The sequence below is a fragment of the Tyto alba genome, unplaced genomic scaffold (genome assembly GCF_018691265.1).
Source record: "Tyto alba isolate M040663 unplaced genomic scaffold, T.alba_DEE_v4.0 Super-Scaffold_26, whole genome shotgun sequence".
Classification (NCBI taxonomy): domain Eukaryota; kingdom Metazoa; phylum Chordata; class Aves; order Strigiformes; family Tytonidae; genus Tyto; species Tyto alba.
In genome coordinates, this window is record NW_024881300.1 from 608,352 (window position 1) to 624,011 (window position 15,660).

Genomic DNA, 15,660 nt, shown 5'->3' on the forward strand with positions numbered 1-15,660 from the left:
CAGGCCCAGCATGGCCCAGCGCTTACAGCCACAGCTTTCCAAGGGCATTGAAAGCGGAGCAAAAAAGACCCCAGGCTGCAACATGGGTCCTCCATCCCAGCTGGGTGCTCAGTGGCTGGTTGCGTGGTGGCCTGTGCCACAGAGATACCTGAGCAGAGCTGGAGGTTTCGCTTCTGGGCACCATCCGAGCAGCCGCCCGTGGTCCACACCAACGGCCGAGCACAAGCAGCAGCTGCCGGCCTCGTGTTGCTCACCCTATAGCTTTATTTAGGCAATTGCACTCTCTACCTGGTCTCTTGAAGTGGCAATTTACAGTTTTATTGCTTGTATTCAAATTCTTTCATACTTGGCTTCCTGCGCATTTGTGCAAGGGAGCTCATGCAGCTCTTAGTATGTGTGCTGCACATTTCCACTTCTCAATTTATTTACTGTTAATTCCTTATTTATTTATTTGTTTGCTTATTTACTCTTTCACCTTTAGCTTTTCCTTGGTCTACATGAACTCCTCTTCGCTAGCTATGCATCTCTTGGGTCACTTTTTATCGTAGGAGATGAAGTTTGGAGGAGTTGCCATGCACCAGTGGAAAAAAAATCTGGGTTTTAGTGCCCTTCTAACCAGCAGTCTGGAGGTCCTGTCCCAAAAAATGTCCCCTGCAGCTGGACTGTATCAAAGGACAAATGTTTTCTAGGGAGTTATCACACAGGTTCCTTTTTTCCCATGAATAACCAAGAAACTGCTAAGCCTGCCAGGGTTTTGGACTTAGTGTTGCATATACACAAGCCTCTCCATGGGACTCAACGTAACATCACAGGTTCTCTCTAAGCCCTTCACCCATGAGTTTCCAAAATACACTGAATCTTGTGTTGATTTTTGGGTAGCTCCTGCCCCTTCTGACATCCACATCAGCTGGGAATGCAGGTGAACTGCAGGCAGCACAGAATATCAAGGGATGTTCCCTGCACCTCCGGATTTACACCCTTCATGGGGACATTTATCTCCTTTTACATCTTTCTGAGGATATCCATTAATGAAAAAAAGAGGCTTTTTTTTTTTTTTTTTCCCAGATGGATGTTGACACACAAAGCTTTGCATGTACTTGGAGGGTGACCACATGGGTTCTGTGACCCATGGGGACCTGTGCTTCAAGCAAAGAGGGGGGCATGGCAATACCATCTCTGCAGGATGTCCCTTACAGAGCAAGAGACCATTGGGCTGTTGATGTAGGCATCTTGGGCTTGCTCATGAACGAGGGTGGGCAATGAGGCAGCATGGTGCCCCAAGGGCACAGAGGCAGGGGAAGGGCAGCTGGAGACCGGTAAGATATGATAGATGTTGTCCTAAAAACATCATGGGTCTTGGCAGGACTATTTCTTCAAACTGATGTGGTTTTGGGAAGCTCTTTAACCACATCTGAGGGTACTTTAATGGGGGGGGGGGGGGGGGAGGTTGGTGGTTTTCCTTTGCCCCTGCACTGCGTGCTTTGGGAATGAAGGTTTCGTTGGCAGTGTTCATCTGCTTCCCTTCCCAGCAGGGCACTCCTGTGAGGCTGGAGATGGGTGGGTTCATAAGATTTGGCTTTCTTCAGGAGGCTTGTGATGGCAGGACAACCTCCCTCTGTGTCCTGCTTGCTCCTGCTCCACATGCAGCACCGAGCTACTTTGCACCAGGGCCAATGAGATCCTGGTTAATTTAGAGCAGCAGCTGTGGTGGCAGAAGACAATTGCAGTTAAAACTCTGGACTTGACTGCAGGATGGCAAAACAGTCTGGATTTTGCTGTGACTATCATCTTTGTATTCAGCTCTCCTTCTGCCACTTTGCTTGTCCACATGTAAGGAAGTTGTCCCAGAAACCCATCTGTGCTAAAGGGAGCCACCAGCTGCGTTAGGACATATTTTCTAGGAAGACATCAGCTGCCACTGGCTCAGCATCTCCAGGACAGTGTTTGTAGGGCTCCTCTTGAGCCTGGAGCCACTCCTGGCTGCTGCACTTTTCACTTGGCTTTGCAGGTATCAGCAGCCATTAGAGGGTCCTTGTTAAGTACCTGCTGCTCTGCAATTCACTCTTTGTCTTGGGGGTTTGCGGTGCTACAGAGCCAGCTCAGGTGGTGTCCCCCAGTGCCTTCCCTGCTTTTCCAGATTTCACTTTTTGCTTCACCTTACCAGCATTGCATTTTCCTTGCCTGCCTCCAGAAGTGCGGTGGTGTGGTGGTGCAGCACTGGGGACAAGCACAGAGCGGTGCCAGCCCTCCATGCATCTTGCCAGGCACCCAAAATGGGTTGCAAAATGGGCCGGGTGGCTGCGATGCCCGTGCAGCCGTGGGCTTGGTGGTGTCCGGGAAGAAACAAGGCTTTAGCAGCAAAGGAACAGGGTGGTTTGCTCCCATTTACTTCAGACAACACCAAAAATTAGGGGGAAACTAACTCTGGAAGGAGAAGGGGAAGTGGAAACAGATTAGTCCTGAGAGGGAAAGGAGCTGGCTGAGGATAGGGGACAAGCCAAGCCTCGGTCGCTGTGTTTGTGTCCACAGGAGGAAGCTGCTGTCCCCTGAGGATGGGCTGGACAAGGGACCAGTGAGCCAGTTGCCCACCCAAGCACTGCTGGACCGGGACAAGGAGCAGAGGGAAAGGTGTGTGGGGGGACCAAGGGGCTCCAGATCAGCCCAGCTCCCTGGTGTCAAAATCCCAGGGCTTGGGTGGAAATAGCAAATATCCTAGAAGTGCTGGGATACCAAAGGGAGGGGAAGCCAGGCCTGCGGTGGGTCTAGAGCTGTGTAACAAGTAGTGCATCTCCTCTCCAAAAATAGCGATCTTGATGCTCCCTGGAACAGAAACTGCTTTCTTGTTTTTCCTGTATCCAGGTAAAAATATTCTCCTTAAGACTAGGTTTAACCACAGAGAAGATGCACCTTTGATCTACATACACTATAGCACTATGGGGACACCTCTCTTTGTGGAGAAATCATCTTTTTCTCCCATGTAGGAAGCAAAAACACAAGCTGTGCATCATGCACCCCAGGTCCTGGCTTCCCTGCAGCCCTGGGGCACAGCCTCGGAGGGAGCTGCCTTCCATGGGAAGCAAAGTCTTGGGGAGGGTCTGCACCTCCATGTGGTGCAGGGTTTTGCCTTCTTCCTGGGCAGAAATTGTGCCACTTACCCCAATGAACCAGCCCGGAGCTACAGCAAACGAGCTTGTTTCTGTCCTCCCTCCTAGTGATGCTTCTCAGTCATGCTAGGTGAAGCATCCTGGTCTGAATCCGACCCAGATTAATAAAGAGGCTGAGAAGAAATGATGTGATTTATAAATTCAGGGGCTTGGTGGACATTTTAATAATTTTTCCAGAATCTTCTTCTCCCAAGCGTATGCAATCCAGCCTGGGATCTTGGTGCTTCCCAAGTCCCCCTGAGGGCATCTCACACCCCATGGCAAGGATGAGGCTCAGGCTGGTGCTTCTTGACAGTATTTTACTGAAACCACCTTAACTTGTGTCCTTCCGATTGCACAACAGCTAAATAAATACGGGTAAATCCTAGTTCAGGCTCCTGTAGGTTAAAAGACAGGTCGTGGACCTGCCCTTGGGCTTTCCTACCTGCATGAAGTGCCCGATGGTCTCCCCGCAGCCTGCCCGAGCGCATTGGTTCAGCCACGAGCCTGAGCAGTGCCATCGTCAACAACCGGCTCCAGGAGCTGGTGAAGCTCTTCAAAGAGAGGACTGAGAGGGTGAAGGAGAAGCTGACCGACCTCGATATCACCTCGGATGATGAGAGCCCTGCCACATGTGAGTTTGAGTGCGGCTGGGAGCGGTTAACCGGTGGGTCCTCAAACATGCTGTGCTTTCAGGGAGACATCTGCTCTATTTAAACAGTTTAAAGACCATCTGAAAACGGATTGCTGTGAGAGGATTTTCTGCCTTTTGAAATAACTGTGTGGCCTCTTCCAGCCCCCGCCAAGCCGGCGCCTGCGCCAGCACCGGTGCCTCCCCCCGCAGGGGCGCCGGCGGGGGACAAGGCAGCAGGCGATGAGCACTACTGCGAGATGCTGTGCTGCAAGTTCAAGCGCCAGCCCTGGCTGTACCAACTGAAAAATTACCAGTTCCCCAGCAGCATCGACCCGCTCACCAGTGAGTGCTGGAGCATGGCCACGTGCCTGGGCTGGGGGCAAGCTGGTGGGGCTGGGGGAAAAGGGGTAAGGAGGTGGAGGAGGTGTAAAAGATGACACCTTGTAGAGCAGGGAGGACATCTAAGCAAGGAGCAACTTAGCTTACACCTCTCTACTAAAAAGCAGAGTTTTAAGTTCACTTGCAAGGCACAGGCTTTCCTAAATACTTCCCAATAGCTGTGGGTGTCAGGAGCATGACCCGGCAGGGAAAGGGCATCCTCCTTCTGCTTTTCAGGCTTTTTAGTGGGCAAACACTGTCCCTGCGGTGTGGACACCCCACATAAAAATAAAAATCACAAAAGAAAAAGCCACTGTCTGGTGGACACCCAACAGGTACCCATCTCCTTCCTTAGTCTTTGCTATTTCACAGCTATTTTGAAGCCCCCAGGCTTGGGCAGCCAGCCATTGGCTCAGCACAGCCTCGAGGGGAAAAAAACAAAGCAAGAAAGTCAACATTGTGGGAGCAAGGCAAACGCAAGCCTAGTATAACCAACAAAGTTAGAAGAGGCTTTCTGTTAAAAAGCAATGTGCTCTGCAACCATTCACTTTGCAGCCAGAGCCCAGCTCACTTGCAATTAAGTGCTGTTGATAAGACACCTCCTGTGGGTTTCCTCCTTGCTCTTGGGGCAGGTCAGGGGATAAAACCCCCTTTGTATAGCCGATTCACACGGATGAGGGACGTGTGCCCAGCTAATTGTGGTGTGGTTCCCTGTGCGCAGATCTGATGTACGTGCTGTGGCTGTTCTTTGTTGTCATGGCCTGGAACTGGAACTGCTGGTTGATCCCTGTCCGCTGGGCTTTCCCCTACCAGACGCCGTCAAACATCCACTGCTGGCTGTTCATGGATTATCTCTGCGACCTCGTCTATCTGCTGGACATCCTCGTCTTTCAGATGCGGCTGCAGTTTGTCCGAGGGGGAGACATAATAGTGAGTGGCAGCACACTGTCCCCCACTGCCGGGGCCGGGCTGCAGGGACCTCCCAGCCCCATCGCCCTTAGTGGCACGGATGGTGCTGGTCACTCTGAATCGAGCTATTCAAGCTCTCCCAGGATGGCTGTGGCCACCAAGGCTGCCTCCGCTCTTGGAGAGCTGCAAGCATCTCTCCTGCCATGTAGTAGATAAGCCATCGGTGGTTTTGCCTGCCAAACATATGTATTTTTTCCCTGAGGTTAATACAGGCCCATCTAGAAAGTGTGGGTCCGTGGTGGCCCCATTCCTGGGTAGGGGTGCTCACGGGGTGCTGCTTCACAGGGTGGTCCTGCCAGCGGCGCAGTGAGGTCCACGCTGACCAGCCCCAGCACAGCCATATGCTGCTAACCGAGAGCCGACAGCATATGAAACTCTGGGTTTCATTTACAGGAGCATGGCTAGGCAGAATGCATTAGCAATCCCCCAACATTGGGCACTTTTAAGGTTCAGCTGGACAGGGTTTTGGGCCATCTTGTCTAGACCATGCTTTTGCCAAGACAGATCGGACCAGGTGATCCTTGAGGTCCTTTCCAACGTGGTATTCTGTGATTCTATGATTCCATGATATGACAAAAGTAATTGCAATCTGAATGTATAGATCACGCACCTGAGCTAAGTGAAAGCCCTTGATTTTGTTTCCATATCCAATTAAATAAGCTGTGAAAAATAAAACCTTGAGGGTACAGCCTTCCCATAGCCCATGCAAATGTCCAGACAGAGAGGTTTCTCCTGTAATTTGACTTTTGTGGTGCTGGCACTTCAATGTTCTTTCTCTGGAATGCAAATCAAGCACGGGATGTCCTGAGATAGGATGGGAAGATGTTGTACAGCCAGGTCTGCTTCTGGTCCTCTTGCCGTGCTCCCTTTCCCAGTCATGAAGGAGGCATCTTCCCTGTTGTGGTACAGAAGAGGAAAGCCAGAGAAGAATCAGAACAACATTGGCTATGACTTTCCTTTCTACAAGCAATGATCAATCTTCTCTCTCTCCCCCTATTTCCAACTAGACCGATAAAAAGGCCATGAAAGAGAACTACATGCGATCAGAACGCTTTAAGGTTTGACAGAATTTTATTTATTAATCTGAATCTTTAATCTGAACTGTGGCTTGTAGCTCCATCCCACCATGCCTGCAGGTCTCCACAGAAATCTCTCTCTTTGTGTGGGTTTCAGATGGACATGATGTGCCTCCTGCCCCTGGATTTCTTCTACTTCAAAGTTGGTGTCAACCCACTCTTGCGTTTTCCTCGATGTCTGAAGGTGAGTCAGAGTTTACAAAATCAGGCAGAGCACCAGTTGCAGTAGATGTGGAAGAGGCCCACGCTGGTTGGGGTAAGCTATGTCTTGCTAGACTTGTTGATGATAAGAGGATTGTAAAATGGATGGGAAGTCTTGTCCTGAAGGTTTTGAGGGGGCTGTTGGTCAAACACTTCATTTCAATCCTAAAACACCTTCACATTTGAATAGAAGGGCACTTATAAAGGGAGCCAAATCTGTCCGTGGCAGTTCATGCTGCAGAGGGGCTGCAGGAGGTAAATGGAGGGGGAGTGGGGTTTTATGGGGATGTAATTGTCCCAGTGGGAGCTGCAGGAAACTGGAGCACTGCTTTCCTTCTCCTCCCAGTATATGGCCTTCTTCGAGTTCAACAACCGCCTGGAGTCTATCATGAGCAAGGCATACATCTACAGGTGAGGGGGAGGGAGACAGGGAGGGACAGAGCGTGGAGTTGCTGTTTGCTGCCAGGGAAGAAAGTTCACTTTGGTGTGCACCCATTCTGGGTTTCTGATTTATTTTCCCACTGTCCCTGGACCAGCCAACATGGGCACCGGCCAATGCAGGCGGGATGTGGGGGTCCTGGAGCCCAGCTGGGTAGGATCTCCTCTCCCCAACCCAGCAGGGATAGAGGTGCTGGTGGTGAAGAGGAGCTGCCAGCAGATAAGCAGCTTTTTCTGGTGCTTCTGGAGCTGCGGGGCTGCAGGAGGGAGCGGCGGGGCTGCAGGAGGGAGCGGCGGGGCCGCGCGTTTGGGTGCTCTGTGGTTCCTGTATTGGCAGGACCTGTATGGTCAGCGCTCAGCTCATCGCGTCAAAGGTCCTTGTGATGCCAGGGGAATCTGACGTGCTTCTCCCAGCAGACACCATATCCTCTCTCCTCCTGCTCTTCCCTATTTTTTTTGCAGAGTGATTCGGACCACTGCCTATTTATTGTACAGCCTTCACGTCAACTCCTGCCTCTACTACTGGGCATCAGACTACGAAGGACTGGGCTCTACCAACTGGGTCTATGATGGAGAAGGAAACAGGTACATGCCAGGGCTGAGGTCCTCACATAGCACAGCTTGCTGTGACAATCTGGAGCAAGAAGGGAGGTATTAGAATGCATCAGACTTCATAAAAACCCCTGAAGAAAAGGGTTGGGGGGTGCCAGGGGAAGATGTGGAGCCAAGAAGGATGATGGGGACAGGAGGGATGGGATGTGCACTAATGTATGATGCTGCAAGACAAAGAAGCTGCAGCTGGGCCGAGATCAAAGGCAATGATCACTCAAAGAGGCTGAAAAAATGGGAACCTGGTGTTGGAATACAAGGGAATGCTCCCTGGCTGAGCAGGATGGTAGTGTGAGCCCTGTTTCTGTTCATGTTGATCTGCTGCCAGGTCAGGATGAAGCTTGAAGCTGTGTGTCCTACCCTCAGAACAGACCGGTTCCCTCCTTCCCAGGGACAGCAGCCACCCCATCCCCTCGCTGTGGCATTTCCAGGACACTCATGTTAAATATCCGTTGCATTGTCCATGATGGATGCCACAGGGAGAGTACTTGGCTCACGAGCTGAATGCTGCCTTGTAGCAAATGCCCACACCTGCATGTTGTGCAACCCAGGCAAAATAAAATACTGAGTAACATTTGATTAATTTAGCACCGTGCAGTAAATGAGAGTTTCCTGCAAAATGGCACGGGCAAGCACATTAAAGACTTACCATGAGGTGTGGGTGTAGGTGGGCACAAGTGACTGTCACCCATGCAGCCTTCATGCAGGTGTTTCCTGCCCTTTGGGCACTCAGCTTCCCATGATAGTATTGCTGCAATAGAGTTATTTTGTGTGATATACATATTTGTATTTATCTCTAGTTGTAACTATAACATCCAAGGGAGTGCCCGAGACCAGCGAATCAAGCGTTCACTTGACATCTCCTGAGTCCCATGCCAACAGTTTGCTTACAAAGCCTTTTTTTTCTCCTGACTGTTTCTAAAAGTGTAAATGTTGCTGGTTTATGGTAGTGGAGCTGTAAGGAGTCGAAAATGGGAGTAACCAGAGCAGTTAAGCCTTGGGCGTGGAGGCTTCTGGAGGGTCCCTAGATCTCCCTGCTCCTGTAGCATCTCCAGAAGCACCTGCAGGTTTTGGGGGGGGGGCAGTCTGCAGACCCTGAATTTTCCCTTCGTCACCCATAATTACTCTCAGCAAGCTCTGGCTTGCTGTGGTCACAGGATGTGAGCTTGGTACTGAGGGATGAAACAGGTGTGTATGCCAAAAACGCCTTCAGAGCTGCCTCCTCTTTTCCTCTCAGCTACATCCGCTGCTACTACTGGGCAGTCAAGACGCTCATCACCATCGGGGGCCTGCCAGACCCCAGGACGCTGTTTGAGATCATGTTCCAGCTGCTGAACTACTTCATGGGTGTCTTTGCTTTCTCTGTCATGATAGGGCAGGTGAGCAGGAGTCACAGGAGTCACGGGGGGCTTCCAGCCTCAGGTGGGGGAGGTTTTGGTGGGGTTGGTCTACAGGTTTGCATCTCCAGGTTTGTTTTCCCCATGTGAGGACTGGCTCAGCCTCAGTGGAAGACAAAAAGGATTTGGCAGATGCTGTTAGGACTCAGCGTACTTGCTCTAGACTGCTTAACCTGCACGATGGATAAGTGATGGCAATTAAAACATCTGTTCCACCTCTTTCTCCCATTTAGATGAGAGATGTGGTTGGTGCTGCTACCGCAGGGCAAACTTACTATCGGAGCTGCATGGACAGTACCATTAAATACATGAACTTCTACAAAATCCCCAAAACTGTTCAGAACCGGGTGAAAATGTGGTACGAGTACACGTGGCAGTCGCAAGGCATGCTAGGTGAGATCCAACCACTCCAAGGGCCAACACTTCCACCGCATGTGTTTTACTGTGGTTGCTTTGCAGAGCTGAAACATTACTGTCAAATAGCACTACAGTTTCAGGGTGGTGGTGGGGGTGGCTTATTTTACTCTTTGCTATAGGGGCTTGTTTGCCCACCTATAGAGTATATAGGCTGCCACCGGGTCACAGTGCCGTGGTCACCCAGCATCACTCCCAGCACCGAGTCCAGCATCCCACCGCTGGTCCCTGGGGAGAGGGCACTCACTGGCAATCACCGGCCAGAGCGTGACCAACAGCAAACCCACGAGCTCATCCTTCCAGTAAATCATCAGGCAGGACGTCTGCGCTCACTCTCCTGGCCAAGAAAGATGCTGGCTTGGGCTCACTGGTCTGGCTCTGAGAGCCATCAGGGCAGAGAAGACGTGAAGGGCGGCTCTCCATCACCTGTTGGCTTTAGACCTGCAGGTTGCCGGGTGGGCAGAGGCTGGAGGAGACCCAGGCTGGCTCCTGCCCTCTGCCACCAGAACACAGGCTGTTTTCCCTCTGCCATGCCAAGGACATGCTCTTGGATCAAGTGCTGGAAACAGCCAGTTTTCTGCTTTGTCTCGCAGATGAGTCAGAGCTACTGGTGCAGCTGCCGGACAAGATGAGGCTGGACATTGCCATCGATGTGAACTACAACATCGTGAGCAAAGTGGCCCTCTTCCAGGTACCCCCTGCAGCGCGGGTCCTGCCCGGCGGAGCCTGCCGTGCCGGTGCAGACTAACAGCACTGTTGGCTCTGTTTTGGCTCAGGGCTGCGACAGGCAGATGATCTTTGACATGCTGAAGAGGCTCAAATCGGTGGTCTACCTGCCTGGTGACTACGTGTGTAAGAAGGTAATGGAGATGCTCGGGTGCCCTCCCATCCCCGGTGTCATGGCCATGCTGGTGCAGGGCACTAAGAGCAATGCAGAGTGGGGGAAGCCAGGCTTGGCCCATCACCGTGGCATCGAGCCACTTCACAGGAAGGGAATTCAGAGCAAAACCAGCCTCGGTTGCAGCTGGTCTTGTGCAAAGACTGACCTCTTCTGCTGCAGCCATGAACAGCAGGAGAGCATGGAGGAGATTTAGGGATACTTAGGAGAGGGTGTTTGGAGTGTGCACCATCAGGACAAAGCATTTTGAGAGCTTGGAGAAGGCAGTATGGTCATGGGGGGTTCCAGCAAGATGCAGGTTAGGGCACCGATAAGGTCTCCCTGTTTCTGGGCACCCACACAGCACCCGTCTTCACTGCAGGGAGAAATCGGCCGCGAGATGTACATTATCCAGGCAGGACAAGTGCAGGTGCTGGGGGGACCCGACGGCAAAACCGTGCTCGTGACTCTGAAACCCGGATCTGTGTTTGGAGAAATAAGGTGAGTGAAGGAATGCCAGGGAGCCGGGGAAATACAAGTCACAGGCACTGGGCAAGGACGGTGGGAAGTGAGGAGATCAGCAGCACCCAAATTAATCTTTGTGTCTGAGAGCCACAAATGCTGAGCAGGATCTGCTGTGCAAATTACAGGTTTTTCATGGGGCTTTTCCACTATTTTTGTCATCATGCTGTTTTCTGCCTGGGGAGCTACTGACAGTAAGCAGAGGTATACGGAGGGGTGGGAAAATTGGTAGGAAAAGATGGATCATTAAAACAGCACCCCCACCATTAATCTGCCTATTTCATGGGCATGTAAAGTCCTGTACCAATTTGTAACACAGTGATAGAGCTTGACTCCCTACAGCCCAGAAGGCACCAGGCTGATGTAAAATGCAGTATTTAAACCTTCAAACAGGCAAATAATTTTTTTTATATAGCGCTCCATGCCAGTGTTTCCCATTGTTCTTTAAAAATTGGTCTTGGAAGATTGCATTGGGGTGAAAATTAAACTCTGAGTCCTCTGAAAGAGAGAGATGGAAACATGAAAAAGGAGATATTTAAGTTATGCCAAACCTGTGAATAACAGCTCTGACATCTTGCCATGTCTCTCTCAGCTTGCTGGCGGCAGGAGGGGGAAATCGCCGAACAGCAAACGTCGTAGCTCATGGCTTTGCAAACCTTTTCATTCTGGATAAGAAGGACTTGAACGAGATTTTGTTGCATTATCCAGAGTCTCAGAAGCTGCTGCGTAAGAAGGCCAAGTGCGTGTCGGGCTGCCGCTTTCTAAAAAGTATGGGTTTCAGAGTCAGAGGGGAGATTTCTCTCCGTGCGAAGCCCTGGGGAAGCTCCTGCTGCAGTTGCCAGGCGTTGGGCACACGTCCCCAGCAGAGAGCTGGGCTGGAGCTGCTGCGCTTCGGCAGAGGGCACCCGTCCCTCGCTGCTGGCCGGGGGGGGGGGCCCCGAAATGCCCAGGGCCAGCCCAGCCCTGCTGCAAAGCTTCACCGCTAAAAGCGGATGCAACTCAGGAGCAAACGTGGCCAAAGTGTTTTCATTTAAAAAATCCGTTCCCTTTAGTTTTTAGCATTACTTAGATTTGTTATTCTGGCCTTCCTAGAGTGTAAAATAATCCCTCTCCTTTTAAAGTCTGATTTTTCTGCATTGTAAAATCCAGCTAATATAACAACTTCCCCTACTGAGATCATCTCTCCTTTTCCTTGCTGCAGGAAAATGCTGAACGGCAACAATAAACGCAGAGACGAGAAAGGAGCGCCTGGAGACCCCCTGATCATCCCTCCAAAAGTTGACACCCCAAAGCTCTTCCGGGCTGCCCTGGCTGCCACGGGGAGGATGGGGAGCAAAGGGCCACTGGCGCAGCTCCGGTGGAGGCTGAAGGAGCTGAAGGCCATGCAGGCATCACAGGTCAGTGTGGGAAGGATGGCAGTTTGGCTTTGCTTTGTTAGGTGCCAGGTCGCTGCTCTCCCCCACCAGCTCCAGGTGCTGGGTGTTATTAAGGTGCCTTAAAGGAGTGAGCTCAGGTCATGGGGGTCAGATGGGAAAGGGTAGTCCAGCATCTTCCACGTGGCCTTGGGAGAGTGCCACTGTCCCACGGGTTTGTTTTGCAACACAAAAGGGAAATGCATTGACTTTTTACCCAGCTATGCTAAGCCTGAGTCTAATTTCTAGCTGGGTTATAGCTGCAGACAAACAACTGTTCCGTGCCACAGAGACAGAGCCACTCATAATTAATTGATATGCTGGCAGGACGGAGGGTGATGCCGGCATCCAGCATCCACAAGCCAGTCAATATTTGTAGAGCTTTCATGGCACAGTTGGGGCAGAGCTCCCCAGCAGCAGGCACACCATCCTGCTAGCTCTGCATGAGCTGCAGTGAAATCACCCTTGGATTTTTTTTGTCATGAGCAATTGAAAAAGAAAATGGCCCTGGTTTTGTTTTTTTTTTTTTCCTTACAAGTGTCTCTGCTAAATTCATAAAAAAGATTGTATCTCCATGCACACATTGTTGCTCTTCCCATCATTCTGGATGGATGCATACTTCTGGAATTGTGCAGACTATCACATTTGGACGTGCAAAGGGAGGTGAAAGAGCAGCTGGTAGGGAGCAGTGCACTGCGGCCTCGAGCCTGGTTAAATATCCAGGGAGATGCTGAGCCTAACTGCATTTCTATAGTCCGACACAGAAGCAGAATGAGGCTTAACACTAATTAATAACCAGTTAAAGGCAGCAGTGAACAGTGGCACCGCGTGCTCCTTACGGTAGTGACAAGACTCATTGTCAGAGGGTGTGTGTATTAGGAGCAGACCCCACTGATGAGGTTAACAGGACCCTGTTAGAAGGACGTTCCTCTCCGTGGCATGTCTGTAGATGAGGTTTCTGAGGCTCCCCTCTAAAGCAAGCTTTAAGACAAGTCAGACGGGGCCTGTTCCCTCACAGCAACACTTCTGCCAAGATAAACCCCTCCAGATATTTCAGGAGAGAAACAAAACCAAGTGCAGGAGGTGTGAGAAAGCTTCGTTGCGCTCACAGGAGTTGGCTTCAGCAGCAAGCCGATATCCTGATTATGGGGTCCAGCGCGGTGAAACTCCACGAAGCACCCACCTGGCTTGCATAGTGCAGATGACATGGTTGGGGGGAGTGGACCAGGGTCTGCTAAGGTTGATTTTGCCTTTTTTGGGGGGGGGGAAATCACAGGATTCCAGCTTCAGTCCGGTCCCACCAAAATCACCAGTGCACAAGAAATCGCCTGTCGTCTCCCAAAAACCACGTACCCACCTGGGAGAAGAAATATTCTCAAAATCTTCTGATAGCTTAGTCACCATTCGTGTGATTTCTACTGCACAAGAGGATGAGGAAATCCTTTCTGCTGAGGTTTCAGAGAAAGAAGAAGAAGAAAAAGAAGAGGAATTAAAAACAGAGCAGGAGTAGAAGTCAGGCAAATGCCTGGGGTAGAAGCTTTTTGTCGTTAACAATTTCCACGCAGTGGCTGTAGGCTTTGCTAAGTGCTGTAGGTAGGATCTGCCTTTCTTTTTGGCCTAGACCTTCACCCACTGTTGATAAAACCCTCTGCCATATGACCCAGAACCATACAAGGTTCCTGTGCTCTGGGGATCTATTTTTATTGAGCGTCTTTATGAATATTCCCACTAAATGTCAGGCCAGCTCTCTTGCTTCAAAATCCAGCCTTACAGAGAGGGAGCCTTGAAGAAATTTCTTTTTATGGCTCTGGATTGTTAATGAGTGTTCAGATAAAGTGTGAAGAGTTATTCACCTCTGACAGCTGAGTCACCAGCTGGCCAGAAACAACCAGGGAAAAAGAAAAAAACGCAAGGTTTGGGCTCAAGGTTGTCAGCAGCAGCTGGAGAGTGATTCATCCAGAAAGGACGTGGACTATGCTCACAAGCCGAGCACGGGCTGAAATGTGCTGTCACGAGAATGGGCTGAGGTCCGTCCCAGCGTGTACAGGCTGCGAGGTGCTCACGGGTCCCAGCATGGTGCCAAAACCACCTTGGGTCCCAGCATGGTACCAAAACCACCTTGGGTTTGCTGCTGGGAAGAGTTCCTGCCAGCCATCCTCCCCAGGGCGGTGGTGGGCTCTCCATTGCTGGTGGCTCTTTCAGAGAGATTTGATGAGCATTTTTCAGAGATGGAGAAGCACGATCCTGAACGAGGATGTGTTCCTGAAGATCCCTTCCAGCCCTGGGTTTCCGCGGGTGCACCAACTTGCTGCTGCCCAGAGGGATAAACTAAGGGAAGGAAGGGAGAAGCCGTGCTGGTTTCCAGCTGGGATGGGAAGGGAAGCGCAGTGAGTTCTCCCCTCTCCCAGCCCACATTTCAGAGTCAGGCCGGACCCTGTAGCATGCAAACAAGCGGGCACAAGCATGCAGGTCATTGCTGGACCTCGGTGACCTGCCACATTTCCAGCAGCCAGTTTCCAGCCCCTTTCAGCCACTGGGTTGGCTCTTGGCCACGTTTCCGATGGAGAAGTCACGCTGGCCTTGCTCATCACAGCAACGGGGGGCTTGCGAAGGCGCTCTCCCACCGGTGCTGGGCCGGGGCGCTGGGTGGGAAGGCAGCTGATGGCTCGAGGTGTCCAATCTTCCTCCAGCACCACCGGTTCTTCATTTTCCCCAAACCCAGCGCCAACTGGAGCGAGCCACTGGTGAGCTGAGAGGTGGCAAGAAGCGGCGGGCGAGACGGGGCTGGGTGGGATGATGCAGATCCTCCCCAAGGTCCCAGCTGACCACCTTTCCGCGGCACCGCTGGCTCCGCCTAGAGCAGCCGGGTTCCATCCTCTGGAGGAAAAGCTGGGGCAGGTTTTGCTGCAGAGAGCAGCCCTGGCGCCACGGCCGAGGAACTTCTCAGGTGTGCAGCAAACACCGTGAGCGGTGCTGCAGGTTTCACAGGTCTGGCCATGAGACAGCCGGGCTGCTTCGTGGAGGGTGTCAGCGCCGGCGTCACCCCCCCACGCGGGTGATTCCCCTCCCCACCAGCAGCCTGGGGCTGAGCTTCACCTCCTACGGGGTCTTCTTATTTTGTTGCGTTTTTTTTTTCCCCTCTCCTGCAAAATAAATAGGTTCCTGTGGCAAAAAAAAAAAAAAAAAAAAAAAAAAAAAAAGCCAGAATATATGTTAGTGTTAATTAACGATGGCTTGCTCTCTTTTAAACAAATTTAATGAGCTCCAATATACCGCGGGAGGGTCTAAAGCCACCACTGCCCTTAACGTTGCAGGGAGAAACCTGGACTCACAATCCTCCCTAAATACTTCTTGTCCTCAGTCATTTGCAGGCGGTTTCCTGCTGGGTAGAAGGTTTTGCTGGGGAGTGCAAAGTATTTTTTTTCACTATATAAATATTTATGTAATCAAACCAGGAAATGTGCAAAAGTCAAACTGGCGGTCTGGTTTGCTGCTACAATTTGATATGGTTTAGAAAAAGCATTTAAATAAATAGTGGGCTATAATGGCTTTCATAATTCACTATATCTACAATAAACACTATGTAGATT

The 15,660-nt window shown here is 51.2% G+C and overlaps 1 protein-coding gene across 2 annotated transcripts in view; it reads left to right on the forward strand.

Annotated features, from left to right (window-relative positions):
* CNGB1 (cyclic nucleotide gated channel subunit beta 1) overlaps positions 1-15,660 on the forward strand; it is a 34,090-nt gene extending 18,430 nt beyond the window's left edge. For both annotated transcript variants that reach the window (XM_032992804.2, XM_032992803.2), the window contains exons 18-33: positions 2,530-2,628; positions 3,620-3,777; positions 3,940-4,119; positions 4,877-5,085; positions 6,132-6,182; positions 6,298-6,384; positions 6,748-6,812; positions 7,302-7,424; positions 8,686-8,827; positions 9,079-9,238; positions 9,853-9,950; positions 10,036-10,119; positions 10,519-10,637; positions 11,251-11,397; positions 11,860-12,055; positions 13,347-15,660. In XM_032992804.2, the coding sequence (XP_032848695.2) occupies positions 2,530-2,628; positions 3,620-3,777; positions 3,940-4,119; positions 4,877-5,085; positions 6,132-6,182; positions 6,298-6,384; positions 6,748-6,812; positions 7,302-7,424; positions 8,686-8,827; positions 9,079-9,238; positions 9,853-9,950; positions 10,036-10,119; positions 10,519-10,637; positions 11,251-11,397; positions 11,860-12,055; positions 13,347-13,580 (2,152 nt within the window). In that variant the 3' untranslated portion in view covers positions 13,581-15,660. The remainder of the gene's footprint in view (positions 1-2,529; positions 2,629-3,619; positions 3,778-3,939; positions 4,120-4,876; positions 5,086-6,131; positions 6,183-6,297; positions 6,385-6,747; positions 6,813-7,301; positions 7,425-8,685; positions 8,828-9,078; positions 9,239-9,852; positions 9,951-10,035; positions 10,120-10,518; positions 10,638-11,250; positions 11,398-11,859; positions 12,056-13,346) is intronic.